This window comes from Nomascus leucogenys, chromosome 17, assembly GCF_006542625.1.
Source record: "Nomascus leucogenys isolate Asia chromosome 17, Asia_NLE_v1, whole genome shotgun sequence".
Taxonomy (NCBI): Eukaryota; Metazoa; Chordata; class Mammalia; order Primates; family Hylobatidae; genus Nomascus; species Nomascus leucogenys.
This window is the reverse complement of record NC_044397.1, coordinates 71,780,629-71,799,231: the sequence shown is the minus strand read 5'-3', so window position 1 is coordinate 71,799,231 and position 18,603 is coordinate 71,780,629. Positions and strand designations below refer to the sequence as shown.

Sequence of the window (18,603 nt, the reverse complement as noted above, 5' to 3'; positions counted from 1 at the left end):
CCTTGTAAGTTGGATTCCTAGGTCTTTTATTCTTTTTGAAGCAATTCTGAATGGGAGTTCACTTTTGATTTCGCTCTCTGTTTGTCTGTGATTGGTGTACAAGAATGCTTGTGATTTTTGTACATTGATTTTGTGTCCTGAGACTTTGCTGAAGTTGCTAATCAGCTTGAGATTTTGGGCTGAGACAATGGGGTTTTCTAGATATACAATCATGTCATCTGCAAACAGGGACAATTTGATTTCCTCTTTTCCTAATTGAATACCCTTTATTTCCTTCTCCTGCCTGATTGCCCTGGCCAGAACTTCCAACACTATGTTGAATAGGAGTGGTGAGAGAGGGCATCCCTGTCTTGTGCCAGTTGTCAAAGGGAATGCTTCCAGTTTTTGCCCATTCAGTATGATATTGGCTGTGGGTTTGTCATAGATAGCTCTTATTATTTTGAGATACGTCCCATCAATACCTAACTTATTGAGAGTTTTTAGCCTGAAGGGTTGTTGAATTTTGTCAAAGGCCTTTTCTGCATCTATTGAGATGATCATGTGGTTTTTGTCTTTGGTTCTGTTTATATGCTGGATTACATTTATTGATTTGCATATGTTGAACCAGCCTTGCATCCCAGGGATGAAGCCCACTTGATCATGGTGGATAAGCTTTTTGATACGCTGCTGGATTCGGTTTGCCAGTATTTTATTGAGGATTTTTGCATCGATGTTCATCAAGGATATTGGTCTGAAATTCTCTTTTTTGGTTGTGTCTCTGCCAGGCTTTGGTATCAGGACGATGCTGGCCTCATAAAATGTGTTAGGGAGGATTCCCTCTTTTTCTATCGATTGGAATAGTTTCAGAAGGAATGGTACCAGTTCCTCCTTGTACCTCTGGTAGAATTTGGCTGTGAATCCATCAGGTCCTGGACTCTTTTTGGTTGGTAAGCTATTGATTATTGCCCCAATTTCAGAGCCTGTTATTGGTCTATTCAGAGATTCAACTTCTTCCTGGTTTAGTCTTGGGAGGGTGTATTTGTCAAGGAATTTATCCATTTCTTCTAGATTTTCTAGTTTATTTGCATAGAGGTGTTTGTAGTATTCTCTGATGGTACATTGTATTTCTGTGGGATCGGTGGTGATATCCCCCTTTTCATTTTTTATTGCATCTATTTGATTCTTCTCTCTTTTCTTCTTTATTAGTCTTGCTAGCAGTCTATCAATTTTGTTGATCTGCTCAAAAAACCAGCTCCTGGATTCATTAATTTTTTGAAGGGTTTTTTTGTGTCTCGATTTCCTTCAGTTCTGCTGTGATTTTAGTTATTTCTAGACTTCTGCTAGCTTTTGAATGTGTTTGCTCTTGCTTTTCTAGTTCTTTTAATTGTGATGTTAGGGTGTCAATTTTGGATCTTTCCTGCTTTCTCTTGTGGGCATTTAGTGCTATAAATTTCCCTCTACACACTGCTTTGAATGTGTCCCAGAGATTCTGGTATGTTGTGTCTTTGTTCTCGTTGGTTTCAAAGAACATCTTTATTTCTGCCTTCGTTTCATTATGTACCCAATAGTCATTCAGGAGCAGGTTGTTCAGTTTCCATGCAGTTGAGCGGTTTTGAGTGAGTTTCTTAATTCTGAGTTCTAGTTTGAATGCACTATGGTCTGAGAGACAGTTTGTTATAATTTCTGTTCTTTTACATTTGCCGAGGAGAGCTTTACTTCCAACTATGTGGTCAATTTTGGAATAGGTTTGGTGTGGTGCTGAAAAAAATGTATATTCTGTTGATTTGGGGTGGAGAGTTCTGTAGATGTCTATTAGGTCCACTTGGTGCAGAGCTGAGTTCAATTCCTGGATATCCTTGTTAACTTTCTGTCTCGTTGATCTGTCTAATGTTGACAGTGGGGTGTTAAAATCTCCCGTTATTATTGTTTGGGAGTTTAAGTCCCTTTGTAGGTCACTGAGGACTTGCTTTATGAATCTCGGTGCTCCTGTGTTGTGTGCATATATATTTAGGATAGTTAGCTCTTCTTGTTGAATTGATCTCTTTACCATTATGTAATGGCCTTCTTTGTCTCTTTTGATCTTTGTTGGTTTAAAGTCTATTTTATCAGAGACTAGGATTGCAACCCCTTCCTTTTTTTTGTTTTCCATTTGCTTGATAGATCTTCCTCCATCCCTTTATTTTGAGTCTATGTGTGTCTCTGCACATGAGATGGGTTTCCTGAATACAGTACACTGATGGATCTTGACTCATTATCCAGTTTGCCAGTCTGTGTCTTTTAATTGGAGCATTTAGTCCATTTACATTTAAAGTTATTATTGTTATGTGTGAATCTGATCCTGTCATTATGATGTTAGTTGGTTATTTTGCTCCTTGGTTGATGCAGTTTCTTCCTAGCTTCGATGGTCTTTACAATTTGGCATGTTTTTGCAGTGGCTGATACCGGTTGTTCCTTTCCATGTTTAGTGCTTCCTTCAGGAGCTCTTTTAGGGCAGGCCTGATGGTGACAAAATCACTCACCTTTTCCTTGTCTGTAAAGTATTTTATTTCTCCTTCACTTATGAAGATTAGTTTGGCTGGATATGAAATTCTGAGTTGAAAATTCTTTTCTTTAAGAATGTTGAATATCGGCCCCCACTCTCTTCTGGCTTGTAGAGGTTCTGCTGAGAGATCAGCTGTTAGTCTGATGGGCTTCCCTTTGTGGGTAACCTGACCTTTCTCTCTGGCTGCCCTTAACATTTTTTCCTTCATTTCATCTTTGGTGAATCTGACAATTATGTGTCTTGGAGTTGCTCTTCTCGAGGAGTATCTTTGTGGCGTTCTCTGTATTTCCTGAATCTGAATGTTGGCCTGCCTTGCTAGATTGGGGAAGTTCTCCTGGATAATATCTTGCAGAGTGTTTTCCAACTTGGTTCCCTTCTCCCCGTCATTTTCAGGTACACCAATCAGACATAGGTTTGGTCTTTTCACATATTCCCAAATTTCTTGGTGGCTTTGTTCGTTTCTTTTTATTCTTTTTTCTCTAAACTTCCCTTCTCACTTCATTTCATTCATTTCATCTTCCATCACTGATACCCTTTCTTCCAGTTGCTCGCATCGGCTCCCGAGGCTTCTGCAATCTTCGCGTAGTTCTCGATACTTGGCTTTCAGCTCCATCAGCTCCTTTAAGCCCTTCTCTCCATTGGTTATTCTAGTTATCCATTCATCTAATTTTTTTTTCAAAGTTTTTAACTTCTTTGCTATTGTTTTCAATTTCCTCCTTCAGCTCGGAGTAGTTTGATCGTCTGAAGCCTTCTTCTCTCAACTCGTCAAAGTCATTCTCCGTCCAGCTTTGTTCCGTTGCTGGTGAGGAACTGCGTTCCTTTGGAGGAGGAGAGGTGCTCTGCTTTTTAGAGTTTCCAGTTTTTCTGCTCTGTTTTTTCCCCATCTTTGTGGTTTTATGTACTTTTGGTCTTTGATGATGGTGATGTACAGATGGGTTTTTGGTGTGGATGTCCTTTCTGTTTGTTAGTTTTCCTTCTACCAGACAGGACCCTCAGCTGCAGGTCTGTTGGAATTTGCTAGAGGTCCACTCCAGACCCTGTTTGGCTGGGTGTCAGCAGCAGTGGCTGCAGAACAGCAGATTTTCGTGAGACCACAAATTCAGCTGTCTGATAGCTCCTCTGGAAGTTTTGTCTCAGAGGAGTACCCGGCCGAGTGAGGTGTCAGTCTGTCCCTACTGGGGCGTGCCTCCCAGTTAGGCTGCTCAGGGGTCAGGGACCCACTTTAGGAGGCAGTCTGTCCATTCTCAGATCTCCAGCTGCATGCTGGGAGAACCACTACTCTCTTCAAAGCTGTCAGTCAGACAGGGACATTTAAGTCTGTGGAGGTTCCTGCTGAATTTTTGTTTGTTTGTGCCCTGCCCCCAGAGGTGGAGCCTACAGAGGCAGGCAGGCCTCCTTGGGCTGTGGTGGGCTCCACCCAGTTCCAGCTTCCTGGCTGCTTTGTTTACCTAAGCAAGCCTGGGCAATGGTGGGCGCCCCTCCAGCAGCCTCACTGCCACCTTGCAGTTTGATCTCAGACTGCTGTGCTAGCAATCAGCAGGACTCCGTGGGCATACGACCCTCTGAGCCAGGTGCGGGACACAATCTCCTCGTGTGCGGTTTTCCAGGCCCGTTGGAAAAGCTCAGTATTAGGGTGGGACTGACCCGATTTTCCAGGTGCCATCTGTTACCCCTTTCTTTGACTAGGAAAGGGAACTCCCTGACCCCTTGCGCTTCCCAAGTGAGGCAATGCCTCGCCCTGCTTCGGCTCACGCACAGTGCGCTGCACCGACTGTCCTGCACCCACCGTTTGGCACTCCCTAGTGAGATGAACCCGGTACCTCAAATGGAAATGCAGAAATCACCTGTCTTCTGTGTCGCTCAGGCTGCGAGCTGTAGACCGGAGCTGTTCCTATTCGGCCATCTTGGCTCCACCCCCTCTGCTTGATTCTTTTAAATTATTTCAATGTGTTTGTTAAATTTATCTGATAGGATTCTCACTGTCTTCTCTATGTTATCTTGAATTTCTTTTTGTTTCCTCCAAACGCTATTTTGATTTCTCTGAAAGGTCACATATCTCTGTCTCTTTGGGATTATTAGATCCTTGTGCCTTATTTAGTTCATTTGGTAAGGTCATGTTTTCCTGGATAGCCTGGGTGCTTGTGGATATTCATCAGTGTCTGGGCATTGAAGGGTTAGGTATTTATTGTAGCCTTTGCAATCTGGGTTTGTTTGTACCTGTCCTTTTTTCTGAAGGCTTTCCAGGTATTCAGGGGGACTTGGGTGTTACAATCTAGATTTTCGGTCACTGCAGCCATATCTGCATTGGGGGCACCTGAAGCCCTGTAACACTGTGGCTCTTACAGTGGTATCACCTTGGTGGACTTGGATGAGATCCAGACTAATTCCCTGGATTACGAGGGAGAGACTCTTGCTTTCTTCCCTTACCTTTTCCCCAACGAATAGAGTCTCTCTCTCTCTCTCTGTCTCTCTCTGTCTCTCTGCTGTGCTTCCTGGAGCTGGGGAAGTAGTGACACAAGCACTCCCGTGGCCACCACCAATGGGAGTATGCTGGGTAAGAGCTGAATCCAGAATGTACTGGGTCTCATCCAAGGCCTCTCATAACCACTGCCTGGCTTCCACTTACTTGTGCTCAAGTCCCTAGGGCTCTACAATCATCAAGTGGTAAAGCTAGCCAGGCTTGTGTCCTTTCCTTTTGGGCAATAAATTTCCTATGGCCCCAAGTGGGTCCAGAGATGCTCTCTGGGAGCCAGGGTCTGGAATCAGAAACTTAGGAATCTACCTGGTGCTCTGTTTTAGTGCAGTGAGCTGGTACTCAAGCCACAAGACAATGTCCTTCCCACTCTTTTCCCTCCCTTCCTGTCCCCTCCCCTCCCCTCCCCTTCCCCTCCCCTCCCCTTCCCCCCTCCCTTCCCTCCCCTCCCCTCCACTTTCCCTCCCCTCTTCTCCCATGAATCTCTCCCCATTACTACCACCTCTAGGCTTGCAGTGAGTACTACCTGGCTACCGCTGATGTTCAGTCAAGCCCCAGGCTCTTCAGTCAGCTTGTGATGAATGCTGCCAGGCTTGAGCAGTGGGTTCCCCTCTCAGGGCAGGTCCTAAGATGCTTGCTGTCCGAGAGCCAAGGATTAGAATTGGGAACCTGAAGAGCTTGCTTGGTGCTCTGCTCCACTGCAGCCCAGCTGGTACCTAAGCTGTAAGACAAAGTCCCCTTTACTCTTCTCTCTCCTTTCCTGAAGCAGAATGAGTCTCCCCCATGGCCATTGCAGTTGGGAATGTGCTGACTGGAAGCCAGCACTTCTCTGAATTCCACTCAAGCCAGCACTTCTCTGAATTCCAGACAGTACTCAAGGTCCATGACGAGTACTGCCTGGCTACCACTGTTGACTATTCAGGACCCAGGGGCTCTTCAATCAGTAGGTAATGAATCTTGCCTTGAGTGGATCTTTCACTTAAAGGCAGTGGGTTCCCTTCTGGCCCAGGGTATGTTTAGAAATGTCATCTAGGAGCTAGGGCTTGGAATGGGTACCTGAGGTCTCTGCTCAGTGCCTTATTCTACTGTGGATGAGCTGGCATCCAAGTTATAAGATAAAGTACTCTTTACTCTCCTCTCTCCACTCTTCAAGCAGAAGGAAGGGGTCTTTTCCAGAGCTGTGCACTACTTTGCTGGGCGTTGGCGAAAAGGTGGTGCAAGCACTCCCTTGGCTGCGCAATCTGGTGTCTTATTAAGTCTTTTGCCCTCCATGTCCACTGGCACTGAGCCCAGTGAAGCACTAGGACTTGCCCAGGAATTGTGGTTCTTGTGGCCTAGACTTTCAAATTTATTTGGGACCACAGAACACTTTACCTGCAGTGGCAAGGTTTCCTGGAACTCAGTTTCCTGCCACTTGAATGGACAATTTCATTTTTTATTCTGGCAGAATAGAAAATGAAATTGAGGTGGAGGAACATATTATGTAGGGCCTTGAAGAGTCTTGTAAGGACTTGAGCTTTTGTTATGAGTGCCAGAGGAGCCACTGGAGGATTGTAAGGTAACATGAATATTTTTACTGCTTTGTTGGAAAGTTACTGTAGAGGCACATGTATAGAAGTGGAGAGACTGGTTAATAGCAGTTATCCAGGGCAGATTAAAGGGTGTTCGTTAGGCTTGGTGTGGTGGTTAACACCTATATTCCCAGTGCTTTGGGAGGTTGAGGCAGGAGGATCACCTGAGGCCAGGAGTTCATGACCAGACCTGCAACATAGCAAGACCCTATATCTAACAGCAACAAAAAAATTAGCTTGGTATGTTGGCATGCACCTGTAGTCCCAGCTACTTCGGAAGCTGAGGCAGGTCACTTGAGCCCTGGAGTTTGAGTTACAGTGAGCCATTATCATACCACTGCACTCCAGCCTGTGTGACAGAGTGAGAGTCTGTCTCTAAAGAAGAAATAATAAAAAACAAATATTTGTTTCATGCATGCAGTAGTGTACTTGGTGAGAAGTGGTTGGATTCTGGACATATTTAAAAAGTAAGGCTGGCAATATTTGCTGATGGATTTTATGTGGTTGCAAGAAAAAGAAAAGGGAGGGGGAGTCAAGGATGGCTGTAAGGTTCTTTCTGGATGAGCAGCTTAAAGAATGGAGTTACCAATAGCAGAAATATGAAAGATGCAGGAGGGTAGCTTTGAGTTGGAGAGGTGGGGCCAAAATCAGGAACTCAGGGGTAGCCATGTTGAGCTTTAGATGTCTATTGGCCTTCTAAGTGTAGCTGTCAAGTAGGGGGCTGGATGTACATGTCTGGCTGGAGATATAGAGGTGGGAGCTGGCATGAAGAAAGTATTTAAAGTCATTAAGACTGAATGAGGTCACCAAGGCTGGAGTCCTCTGCCTTTATTTCGTCCATTGTTTTTCATCTGTGGGGATCTACTTGTAGGTCAAGATCCAGCTTCTGCATCCTCTGCCCTGTGAAGCCTTGCTCTGCTCTCTCATGCAGGCCCATTGCACTCTCCTTACTGTGCTCTATCTACCACATTGGATTGCAATTGCTTTTATTTAAAGTAAGTTTTGAAGTCCTTCCAATTAGACCAAAATTTTTTATACAGCAAGCATCATGTCTTCTTTGCCTTTATAGCTTCTGTTGTATAGCAGATGCTGAATAAAAATGTCTGAAATGATTAATGGTGGATTGATTAAAATATGTTCAAGTGCCCACGTCCAGTACTTTGGACTGAGGAAGAGCTGTGTGAACTGAGTGTGGCTGACTGCACTTGAAGGGAAATGCCTTTCAATCATATGCCCCTTACTGAGGTAGAATAAAATTTGGGGTGCAATAAATACTATTTAAGGTTTTAAGATTTCCTTGGTATCTATATACAGTAGTAAAAACCAGACTTTGACAATGTGATAACCTAAAATGTTCCTACTTTGCATAAAATGAGGCCAAACGAGAACATTAGGTCCAATGCATGTTCTTTTTATTTGTTTTTAAAACTAGTATTCGTTTGTTTTAGTGTATTAGGAAATGAAAGAAACCATTTATTTTCTATCTATTGAGCTATATTTCAAATAATTTCATGTTAATTTTATAGATTGGCTTTATTGGAAAAATAAAACTAGTTAAATGTTTTCAATCCCACAGATATTTAATTTTTAAGTCACTGATTCAAATTTAGTCTCTGGGGATGGAAAATAGACCTTTTTTTTCTTAAAAAAAATAAGGGTTTCCTTCTATTATTTATTTATTTATTCATTTATTTATTTATTTATTTAGAGACAGAGTTTCTCTCTTGTATCCCAGGCTGGAGTGTAGTGGCACGATCTCAGCTCACTGCAATCTCTGCCTCCTGGGTTCAAGTGATTGTCCTGCCTCAGCCTCCCACATATCTGGGATTACAGGTGCACATCACCACTCCCAGCAAATTTTTGTATTTTTAGTAGAGATGGGGTTTCACCATGTTGGCCAGACTGGTCTTGAACTCCTGGCCTCAGGTGATCCACCCACCTTGGCCTCCCAAAGTGCTGGGATTACAGGTGTGAGCCACCGTGCCTGGCCCTAATCTTATTTTGTAACTATAAGACAAAATGAAAATAATTCATCATTTCACTAGTTAGAGATAGTCACATCCTATTAACATTTAGGTATTTTTCCTAATTTGTGTTTTATACATATATATTTATAAACAGAATAAAATGTACATGCAGTATTATATTTTGCTTTTACATTTATTATTATTTTTTCTGATAACAGATATTTGATAAGATATGATTTTTAATGGTTTCTAGACATTCTATTATAAATACACCACAATTAAAAAATATTCCCCCCTTATCATTTGGGTTGTTTCTAAATTTTTAAAATAACCGTGAAAGTAGATTACTGCATAAAAGACAATAATATTTTTATGGTTTTTGATATATTTTTCTAAAATGTTCTCTAAAAGGATTTTAACAAATTTACATTGGTATCAAAAGTATATGAGAGTTTGTCTCCGTGTACCTTCTCTAACAGCTGGACACATTATTAAATACAATTTTTTTTGCTAGTTTGAGGTGTTAACCAAATATACCTTTTTAAAAATAGTTTTAAAATGTACATTTTTTGATTTTGAAAATTTTTCCATTTATTTATTGACTGTATTATTTTTATGTGTGAATTGTCTGTAGATGGCCTTTAGCCTTTTTCTGTTGGGTATAATATTATTTTCATTGATTTATAAGAGTTCTTTACATATTAGATTTAACATATAAAATTGTGTTTTTTTTTTTTGGAGACGGAGTCTCGCTCTGTCGCCCGGGCTGGAGTGCAGTGGCATAATTTCGGCTCACTGCAACCTCCGCCTCTCCAGTTCAAGTAATTCTCCTGCCTCAGCCTCCCAAGTAGCTGGACTACAGATGCACGCCACCACACCCGGCTAAATTTTTTGTATTTTAGTAGAGACGGAGTTTCACCGTGCTGCCCAGGCTGACCTCAAACTCCTGAGCTCAGGCAATCTGCCCGCCTCAGCCTCCCAAAATGCTAGGATTACAGGCATTTAATTACCACCGCGCCTGGTCTATAAAATTGTTTTTATAGGTCAAAACCAGTTGAATATCAGGAACTTCACATGGTTTAACTTAAAATGTTGTATTTTATATTGGTTGCCAATGTTTTCTGAGTTTGTCCTTTGTTCTTATTATATTGTATTCTTAAGCTGATAACAAGTTTAAAATTTTAATGTAGTTTAATTTAGAGATCCTTTCCTTTTTAGCTTCCTCTGTTGCGTTCTTATAGCAAAAGTTTTCTTACCATCTCAAAGGGAGATAAATATTTTTGTAGTTTCATATTTTTAAATTGAACTTTAAAAATCCATCTGGAATTTTGTTTTAATGTGTTGTTAAGGCAGGAATCTGTTTACTGAGTGATAAAATCATTATTTACAGATTCCTGAGCAAAATTCTGTTGTTTAATTTCATGCCCCATTGCTGAAATTACAAAATAACCAAACGTCCTAGGAATGTAATATCTTTGACCTTGATTCTTCATAAAGTACATTATTCTAGTGACTTAGCTTAGTCGATGCACTTCACAGACCAATAATAATTCAGAGACCTTGATTTTGTCAATGTTAATGCTGCTTTTAAGACAGAAGCAATAGGGTACACGGTATTGGATTTAATTGATGGTTCCGTTCAGCATAACATTCTGTCATTCATAGAACCTTACTTATTAACCCACATGAACAATATTGTTAAAATTTTCATCAGATGCAAAAATCCTCAACAAAATGCTAGCTAACCGAATCTAACAGCACATCAAAAAGATAGTACATTATGATCAAGTGGGTTTCATCCCAGGGATGCAGGGATGATTTAACATATATAAGTCAATAAATGTGATATATCACATAAACAGAATTAAAAACGAAAATCATATGATTATTTCAATAGATGCAGAAAAAGCATTTTACAAAATCCAGCATGGCTTTATGATAAAAACTCTCAACAAAATAGGCATGGAAGAGACTTACCTCAAAGTATTAAAAGCCATATATGACAAACCCACAACTGAATGGGGAAAAGTTGAAACCATTTCCCTTGAGAACTGGAACAAGACAAGGCTGTCCACTTCCACCACTTTTATTCAACATAGTACTGGAAATCCTAGCCAGAGCAATCAGACAAGAGAAAGAAATAAAGGGCATCCAAATTAGAAAAGAGGAAGTCAAATTGTCACTATTTGCTGATAGTATGATTGTATGCCTAGAAAACCGTAAAGACTCATCCAAAAAGCTCTTAGATCAAATTCAGTAAAGTCTCAGGATACAAAATCAATGTACATAGATCAGTAGCACTGCTGTACACTAACAACAACAAAACTGACAATCAAATGAAGAACTCAGTCCCTTTTACAACAACTGCAAAAAAAAAAAAAAAAAACCACACACACACACAACTCCCCCCAAAAAACCACCACCAACAAAAAAACTTAGGAATATACTTAACCAGTGAGGTGAAAGAGCTCTATAAGGAAAACTGCAAAACACTGCTGCAAGGAACCATAGATGACACAAACAAATGGAAACAAATCCCAAGCTCAAGGATGGGAAGAATCAGTATTGTGAAAATGACCATAATGACCAAAGCAATTTACAGATTCAATGCAATTCCCATCAAAATACCGTCATCGTTTTTCGCAGAACTAGAAAAAACAATCCTGAAATTCTTATGGAACCAAAAAAGAGCTCGCATAGCCAAAGCAATACTAAGCAAAAAGAGCAAATCTAGAGGCATCACATTACCCAACTTCAAATTATACTACAAGGCTGTAGTTACCCAAACAGTATGGTAGTGGTATAAAAACGGGCACATAGACCAATGGAACAGGGTAGAGAACCCAGAAATAAAGCCGAACTTAGAGCGATCTTTGACAAAGCATACAAAAACATAAATTCTGTAAAAGACACCCTATTTAATAAATGGGGCTGGGAAAACTGGAAAGCCACATGTAGAAGAATAAAACTGGATTCTTATCTCCCACCTTATACAAAAATCAACTCAAGATGGATCAAAGACTTAAATCTAAAACCTGAAGCCATAACCAAAAACCACCTGTACCCCAAAAACTATTGAATTAAAAAAATTAAAAACAAGAGGCTGGGTTTGGGGCTCACGCCTGTAATCCCAGCACTTTGGGAGGCTGAGGCAGGTGGATCACCTCCTCACGAGGTCAGGAGTTCGAGACCAGCCTGGCCAAAATGGCAAAACCCCGTCTCTACTAAAAATATAAAAATTAGCTGTGTGTGGTGTTGGGCGCCTGTAATCCCAGCTACTTGGGAGGCTGAGGCAGGAGAATCGCTTGAACCTGGGAGGCGGAGGTTGCAGTGAGCTGAGATCACGCCCCTGCGCTCCAGCCTGGCGACAGAGCAAGGCTCCATCTCAAAACAACAACAACAACAACAAAAACAAAAAAGAAAAACAAGATTGAAGGCTTTAGTGTCCCTAAACAAATTACATACTGTATTATCATTCTTGATACAGCTTTTTGAAATTTATTCATTCACCCTTTTTTTGGTGCTATGTGTTTTTTTAAATTGTGGTAAAATATACATAATATAAAATTTACCATTTCAAGCATTTTAAAATATACAGTTCTGTGGCATTAGGTACATTCATACTGCTGTATGTACTTTAAAAAAATCAAAAGTTTCTGTAGAAAACCTAACAAAAGTGAGTCAAACAAATCCATTATGTATCAACTCAAAATGGCTTATCACGATGTTGAATTTTTTTGTTTTTCTGGCAAACTTAGGGAGGAAGCAAATACAGTATTCATCTCAGCTACTTTTTATGACATGTTCACAAAAACTTACAACTTTAAAAAAATGTGTGCTAAAATTATCCATAATTTATATAATATGGCTAGTTTCTAGAGTAAAACAGACCTCAGGGAGCCTAAGAGAGAAGGAAGAGTGAAAGAATAGGGAGTAAAAAAGATAATGAGGATGAGAAGAGTGATAGAGAAAGAGCTAGTAAATGGGACAATTGGCTGCTTCTAGCTAAAACTGAAGAGAAAGAGAGAACAAACCAGAGGGCCACTTGAATAGGAGAGCATGTGAAGGAAGCTGTGATGAGAGGACCTGGGAAAGAGGGCAAACATGAATCCTAAGGGTAGAGAGGGAAAAGGATGAGGAAAGACCAGGGGGCACTTTTTTTTTTCTGCAAGACCTCTGATGGCTTCCCACATCAACTTTGTTGGTTTTCTGTCCCCTGGATTGTCCTGTCTTCACTCCTGTGCCTCATTCCTGGTCTTCAGCCAGCCAGCAGCCCAGCTCCATCTCTTGGTCCATTGTACCTCCAAAGTGTTGTTCACATGCTTATTATGGAAATGCCAAGTGGTAGCTGGAAGGAGGATTAAAAACAGTACTTAAAATGCTCTTAGAGCAGGATTTGCTTTGTAGTTAGGTCCCCAAAAGTGGTAGCTATTATAATAATTAAGCTTTTTTCCCGGCCTTAGTGGACCTTAACATTGGGAATACTTCTGTAAATACAAATCATGTTTGAAACATTTGAATTGAGTCTTTGAAGTAAAACTTTAGAAATAGATATATAGTTATTTTCTTATTGGTGTGTTGATGCAGAATTGAGTAAAAATGTAGTTGGTCAAGACTAACTCTACTGAAATTTAAAATTATGTCTCATTTTCTCTTCCTTATTGTAGTGATTTAAAGGGAGTGATAGTCACTCTGAGTGATGATGGTCACTTGCAGTGTTCATACCTGGGGACAGATCCTTCTCTGTTCCAAGCTCCAAACGTTGAATCTCGAGAACTAAACTATGATGAACTTGATGTAGAAATGAAAGAACTTCAGAAAATCATCAAAGATGTTAACAAATCACAAGGTATCTCATTTGCAGCTTTTTATTATTTTAGTATTCATTGTGAAATTCATATTATCTTGTAGATAGATATTATTTTGTGTATTTGTTAATTTTCTCCTCTGCTTAATTAAAATCATATTTGTAAAAACAGTATTGCTCTTCAGCACACAAGGTCTTTATGTCTACTTTGTATGTTATGGCTTCTGAGAACGTATTTTATTTAAGAAAGTGCTTTTGTTGTTAATGTTTCATGGACAGCACTATCTAGTTTTTTTCTTTACATGCTAAGAAAGGAAGAAGTACTTCTTTGGGTGGTGGTTTTAGGCCTCGAGAAGAGCATTAAAATTTAGAGTGGTCATTTATTAACTTCTGATATTCCTGAAACAACTTTAATTCTTCTTTTAAAAGAAACCAAAGCACATGAGCTACCATTTTGTTACTAAAAATGTAGTCATTTGCAGCTTAGTGACATAATTTATGTTTGTAGTTAATTAACCATCCAAAGGATGTAGCTTGCGGTATGCTGATTTCTAATGAGTCAGAGGCTGATGATATTTTCAATTCCCGAGTTTTGAATAACTCAATATTATCTTACTTTGGGACTCACAAGGGTATAATTTTTTTGTAAATTAAAAGGAGAAACAAAACACCAGTCCTGCAGTTTGAGTTGGACATGTGAAAAGCATTACTTCTAGTTCCCTTTTCAGGGTCAGGTAAAAGTATTTTTTAAATGAGAAAAAATATGGACTATTTTCACATAAAAGAAATGTTAAAACAAGTAGGAATAATAAAAGAAGCAGAGCATCAAAAGCCAACCAAAACAACAGAGCCAATCTTAATCCTGATCCAATCATTTTACTAGATTTATGTACTTTTGAGTCTATGTTACCAACGTTGTATTCCTCTGGTCCTGAGGAATTGAGATAATATATTTTTAAAATACAAATATTAAAATAAAGTTATTATGCTTTGGTTTCACACATTCTTTTAGAAAGTTTTGAAAGTGAACCAGTGAAGTTCAGGTCTTTCAAGTACCTCCAATTACTTAAAAATCTATTTGTTGTCAGTGCTGCCATGTCAAATAGAGAGTGGTTAAAATTGGATGTGTCATATTGCAGTATATAATTTTTTGTTTCAATTTTTGTTATTAGCATTTTTGGGATTAATAGAATTATAAGTCTTGTTTTGTCATTTAAAAATATAATTGGGGAAGGGTGGCATAGGCATGAAACATGAAATTTCCAGAGTTCATTAAATAATATGGCTTTCATTTCAAATTTTGTCCTGAGATTTTGCCCTTTCCATAGTAATGTTCCAATAATATTTTGATTAACATTAATTGAATATGAAATTTCTCAGAAAATCCGTTACAGCTAAAAGTTATTTCTTGGTGGTTATAGTGATGACCTTGGGTGAGAAAGTTTAGGCTGTTTTACTTGTCATTACCTTGATCCTTCAGTATGTCTTAAAATAACTGCTAATTAAGTTAGGGATACACCCACAGACTTAGGTGCAAAGTGCATGATTTACATAACCTCAATTTTTAATTAATGTTTGAAGTTCCTTGCCCCTTCTATGCCACCATCATTTAGTTTTATTTCTGGGAAAGAAACAAAGGGAAACTTTTTAAACTGAGAGGTATTTAAAACATTTTATTTCTAGATATGGAAAAAAATTTAGTATCTTGTACCCTTATAAAACCATGGTATGTTTGTTTATTAAAATACCTGTAATTATATAAAAGCACAAAATTGTTTTATTACAATTTTAGCTTCTCTTTATTGTGAGAAGTTAAAACACTGAACTTTTTGATGACCCCATTATTCATTTTAATGTCACTTATTTTAGTATGGGGGCTTTAACTTACAAAAAATGTTCATAGTCTTGTGGGTTATGTTCGGTACTTAAAGCTTTTAAAAGTGTTTTCAAAGGAAAAGTTGCAGCAAAATTTAAAGCCAGTTTAAAGAGTACATTTTGTTGTACACATGGTGTATATTATCTACTGTAATAAAAGTGTTTTTGAAGCTGATTTTATGTGTGTAAGTTATAAGAGGAATGTATGTTGTAAGCATGAAATCATAGTAATAATTTCTGTATGGCTCATGGATTCTGAAGCTTTTCATACTCAACCCATTAATGTGAATCCTGCCTAGTATTTTTGTTACTGGTAGTCAACAACATCTACTGGTAGAAACTTTCAAAGACAGAATTTTATTTATGATTTAGATAGTTGATCATGTTGTCTACCTGGCCTGAGTATGAAGGACTGGGTGCAACATTGAGATAGGTGCCCATACAACTGTGTCTTCAGAAAGGGACAGAGAGCAGTAAGACATGGGGATATAAATGAAAGTCTGCACTCCATTTGAAATGTCCAGGATAACTAAGATGATGATACCACTGAGTAGTAGAATCATTTGTATTTTGTGACATTGTTCATTTAGGATTCTGTCTACATGTCACAAGATACCCAAATAAGATAGAGGTTTCTTTCTTTCTCTTGCAAAAGAAACCCAGTGATGGGCAGTCCAGGGTTGGCTTGGCAGTTCCACAGTCATCAGGGACTCTTAATTCCTTCTATCTCGGAGTCATATGTTGGTCCAGCATGGCTTTTGGAACTCCTGCCCTCGCATCTGCTGCTGAGTCAGCCCCCTTAAGGAGCTTTCTTGGAAGCCACACCCTGAATGGCTCCTACTTACATCTCACCAGCAACTCCAAGCTGCAAAACTGGCTGGGAAATTACATGACTTAGCTGAGTACTTTGTTGCTTAGAATAAAGTTGGGCTTTAAGTAAAGAAGAATTGAAGAATGGTTATTGGGATGGGCAATGAACAGCCATTTGTACTCTCATTAAGTTATGGAAATTCCCATTTCAAATCGTGCAGTTTGGTGGGAATGCCTGAAAGCAGTTGTAGGCAGTTCCTTTTTTTGTGAGATAGGTGATTCATATTTTCAGTCAGCCATCCTCAGAGTGTGGGGGGTGTTTCCTCTCAGGGTCGCAGGGTGATCTCAGCAATTCTAGGTGTTATGTGCAGATATGATTTCCAGGGAAGAATCATCAGGCTATTTCTCCTGAGTCTCTCCTCTTATTAGGGAGGAATAGCTTTCCCAGAAACATGTGCCAGCTCTCTCTACTCCCAACTTCCCTTACCTTCCATCTGCCAGGATTAAGTCCTATGTTCATGCCTAAAACAACAAATGGTCAGTGGAAGGAAATCACCGTGACTGGATTTGACCCTGGAGCCTGGGAGGGGTGACTTTCTCTGAGATGAAGGTGAATAGCTCAACAAAATTAGGGTTCCAATACACAGAGGGAGGAGGGAAGAATGGATGTTAAGTAGGCAGCCAATAGTTTGATATGTATATATATTATATATATAAATATGTATAATTTAAAAATGTTTTTTGTTTAAGGTCTTTGTTGATACTATGAATATCTCATTATGCAATATAAACATGTTTACAATTATGAAAATAACATGTATATGGTAAACATAATTCAGTACTAAAAGGATAAATAATGAAAGGTGAATCTTTGTTCAACCCAAGATCCTAGTTTCACTCCTTAAAGGCAATCCTTATCAAGAGCTTTTGTGTATTCTTCTAGAAAATATTCATGTTTATGTAATTGTTTTGACACAAATATGTGCATATTAGACACATTGTACTACAGCTTGCTTTTTAAAAATTAATAGATATATTTTGGAGTTTTTAAAATATCAGTATGTAAAGATGGACAGCACCCTTATTTATGACTTTGGGACATTGCATAGTACAGATATACCATGATTTATTTGATAATTAGCCTATTAATAGATATATAGATATTTAGGTTGTTTTCATTACTGAAAAAATAACTACTAACATTAGAGACCTCCTTGGGCATGGTTATGGGTATTAGATACATTCTTGGGAGTAGAATTAAGTCACAGCATATGTACATTTTACATTTTGATAGTTCTAGCCAACTTACCTTCACAAGGGCTGTACTAATTTGGGCTTCCACTAGTAGTTACAGAGAGGGCATTGAAATTCCTAGTGCTGGTCAGTCAGTGGCTCACGTCTTAGCGAATATCTGCAGAAAAAGACAGTATTTTTTACCATATTATAGAGGGAAAGAATTAGCATCAAGCTTCTAATACTGTAATGCATAGTTTTTTCAACTTGTGAGTATGTTTATGGGGTTGTTTTTTATATGTGGTATAGACAGACCTTTAAAGAAAATCTATATACAGAAGGTTTTACTTAATGATTAAATAATTTTTCTTTTTTTAAATCACAGGTGTTTGGCCCATGACTGAGAGAGAAGATGACTTGAACGTTTCTGTCGTGGTTTCTCCTAACTTTGATTCAGTTTCTGTAGGTGTACTTGCAGATTTTAAAGGGGTTTATAATAGTGGTAAACTCTGATGAGTTAGGACCAAAATGCGTTGGTTTAAAGTTTGGTCCTCCAAGTAGACACTTCAGGGAGGATAACAAATTGTAGGCCTTGTTACTTTCTAGATAAAAACATTAGTAGCCCCTTAGTGCCAGTAAGGAGCTCCTTGGGCAGGATTTCAGTTTTAAAAAGAAGTGGGGTTGTGGGGGAAGAGAGAGCAGTAGAAGGGCTTCCTTCTTGCCCTAGTTCTAATCCTACTTAAAAAAATTTTTTTTTCAAACTTTCTTAGTACTATAGCATTGACGTAATGCTAATGTAGCTGAATAATACTGATCCTACCAGATTTTTGTTGGAGATTCAATGAGATAAGGTTTGTGAGTGGCCTAGCTCAAAGTTTGATGATTTCTAGTCTTTAATACATTATGGTGGTGGTGGTGGTAGGGTAGGTTAAGAGTATATAGTTGGTCCAATACTTATTTTTTCCCCTATTTCTATCTGTGTGACACAAGGCAAGGTACTTAATTTTCTTAGTCTCAATTTTCTCATCCACAAAATGGGAATAATAATAAATCTACTTTGTTGAATGTTATGATAATTGTTATGATTGTCATTATCATCAAATTACATTTTACTTCCTTCTACATTATAATAATCATCAACATCATCATAATCATTATCATTATCACAACCATCTATGTCCATGAGTTGTCTTGTTCACTGCTGTATCCTTAGTGCTTGCCAAATAATGGGTGCTCAATATATATTTGCTCTATGAATGAGTGAATTAATACAACTGAGAAATAGGAGGAAAGGAGGACTATTCTTGATTTTATTACTTCATCTCCTCACTTAAGTTTTCTATAAG

The 18,603-nt window shown here is 38.8% G+C and overlaps 1 protein-coding gene across 3 annotated transcripts in view; it reads left to right on the top strand.

Moving 5' to 3' along the window:
• BBS9 (Bardet-Biedl syndrome 9) overlaps window positions 1–18,603 on the top strand; it is a 478,120-nt gene that overhangs the window by 199,103 nt on the left and 260,414 nt on the right. For all 3 annotated transcript variants that reach the window (XM_003279188.3, XM_003279191.3, XM_030796212.1), the window contains 2 exons: window positions 13,200–13,381; window positions 17,643–17,719. In XM_003279188.3, the coding sequence (XP_003279236.1) occupies window positions 13,200–13,381; window positions 17,643–17,719 (259 nt within the window). The remainder of the gene's footprint in view (window positions 1–13,199; window positions 13,382–17,642; window positions 17,720–18,603) is intronic.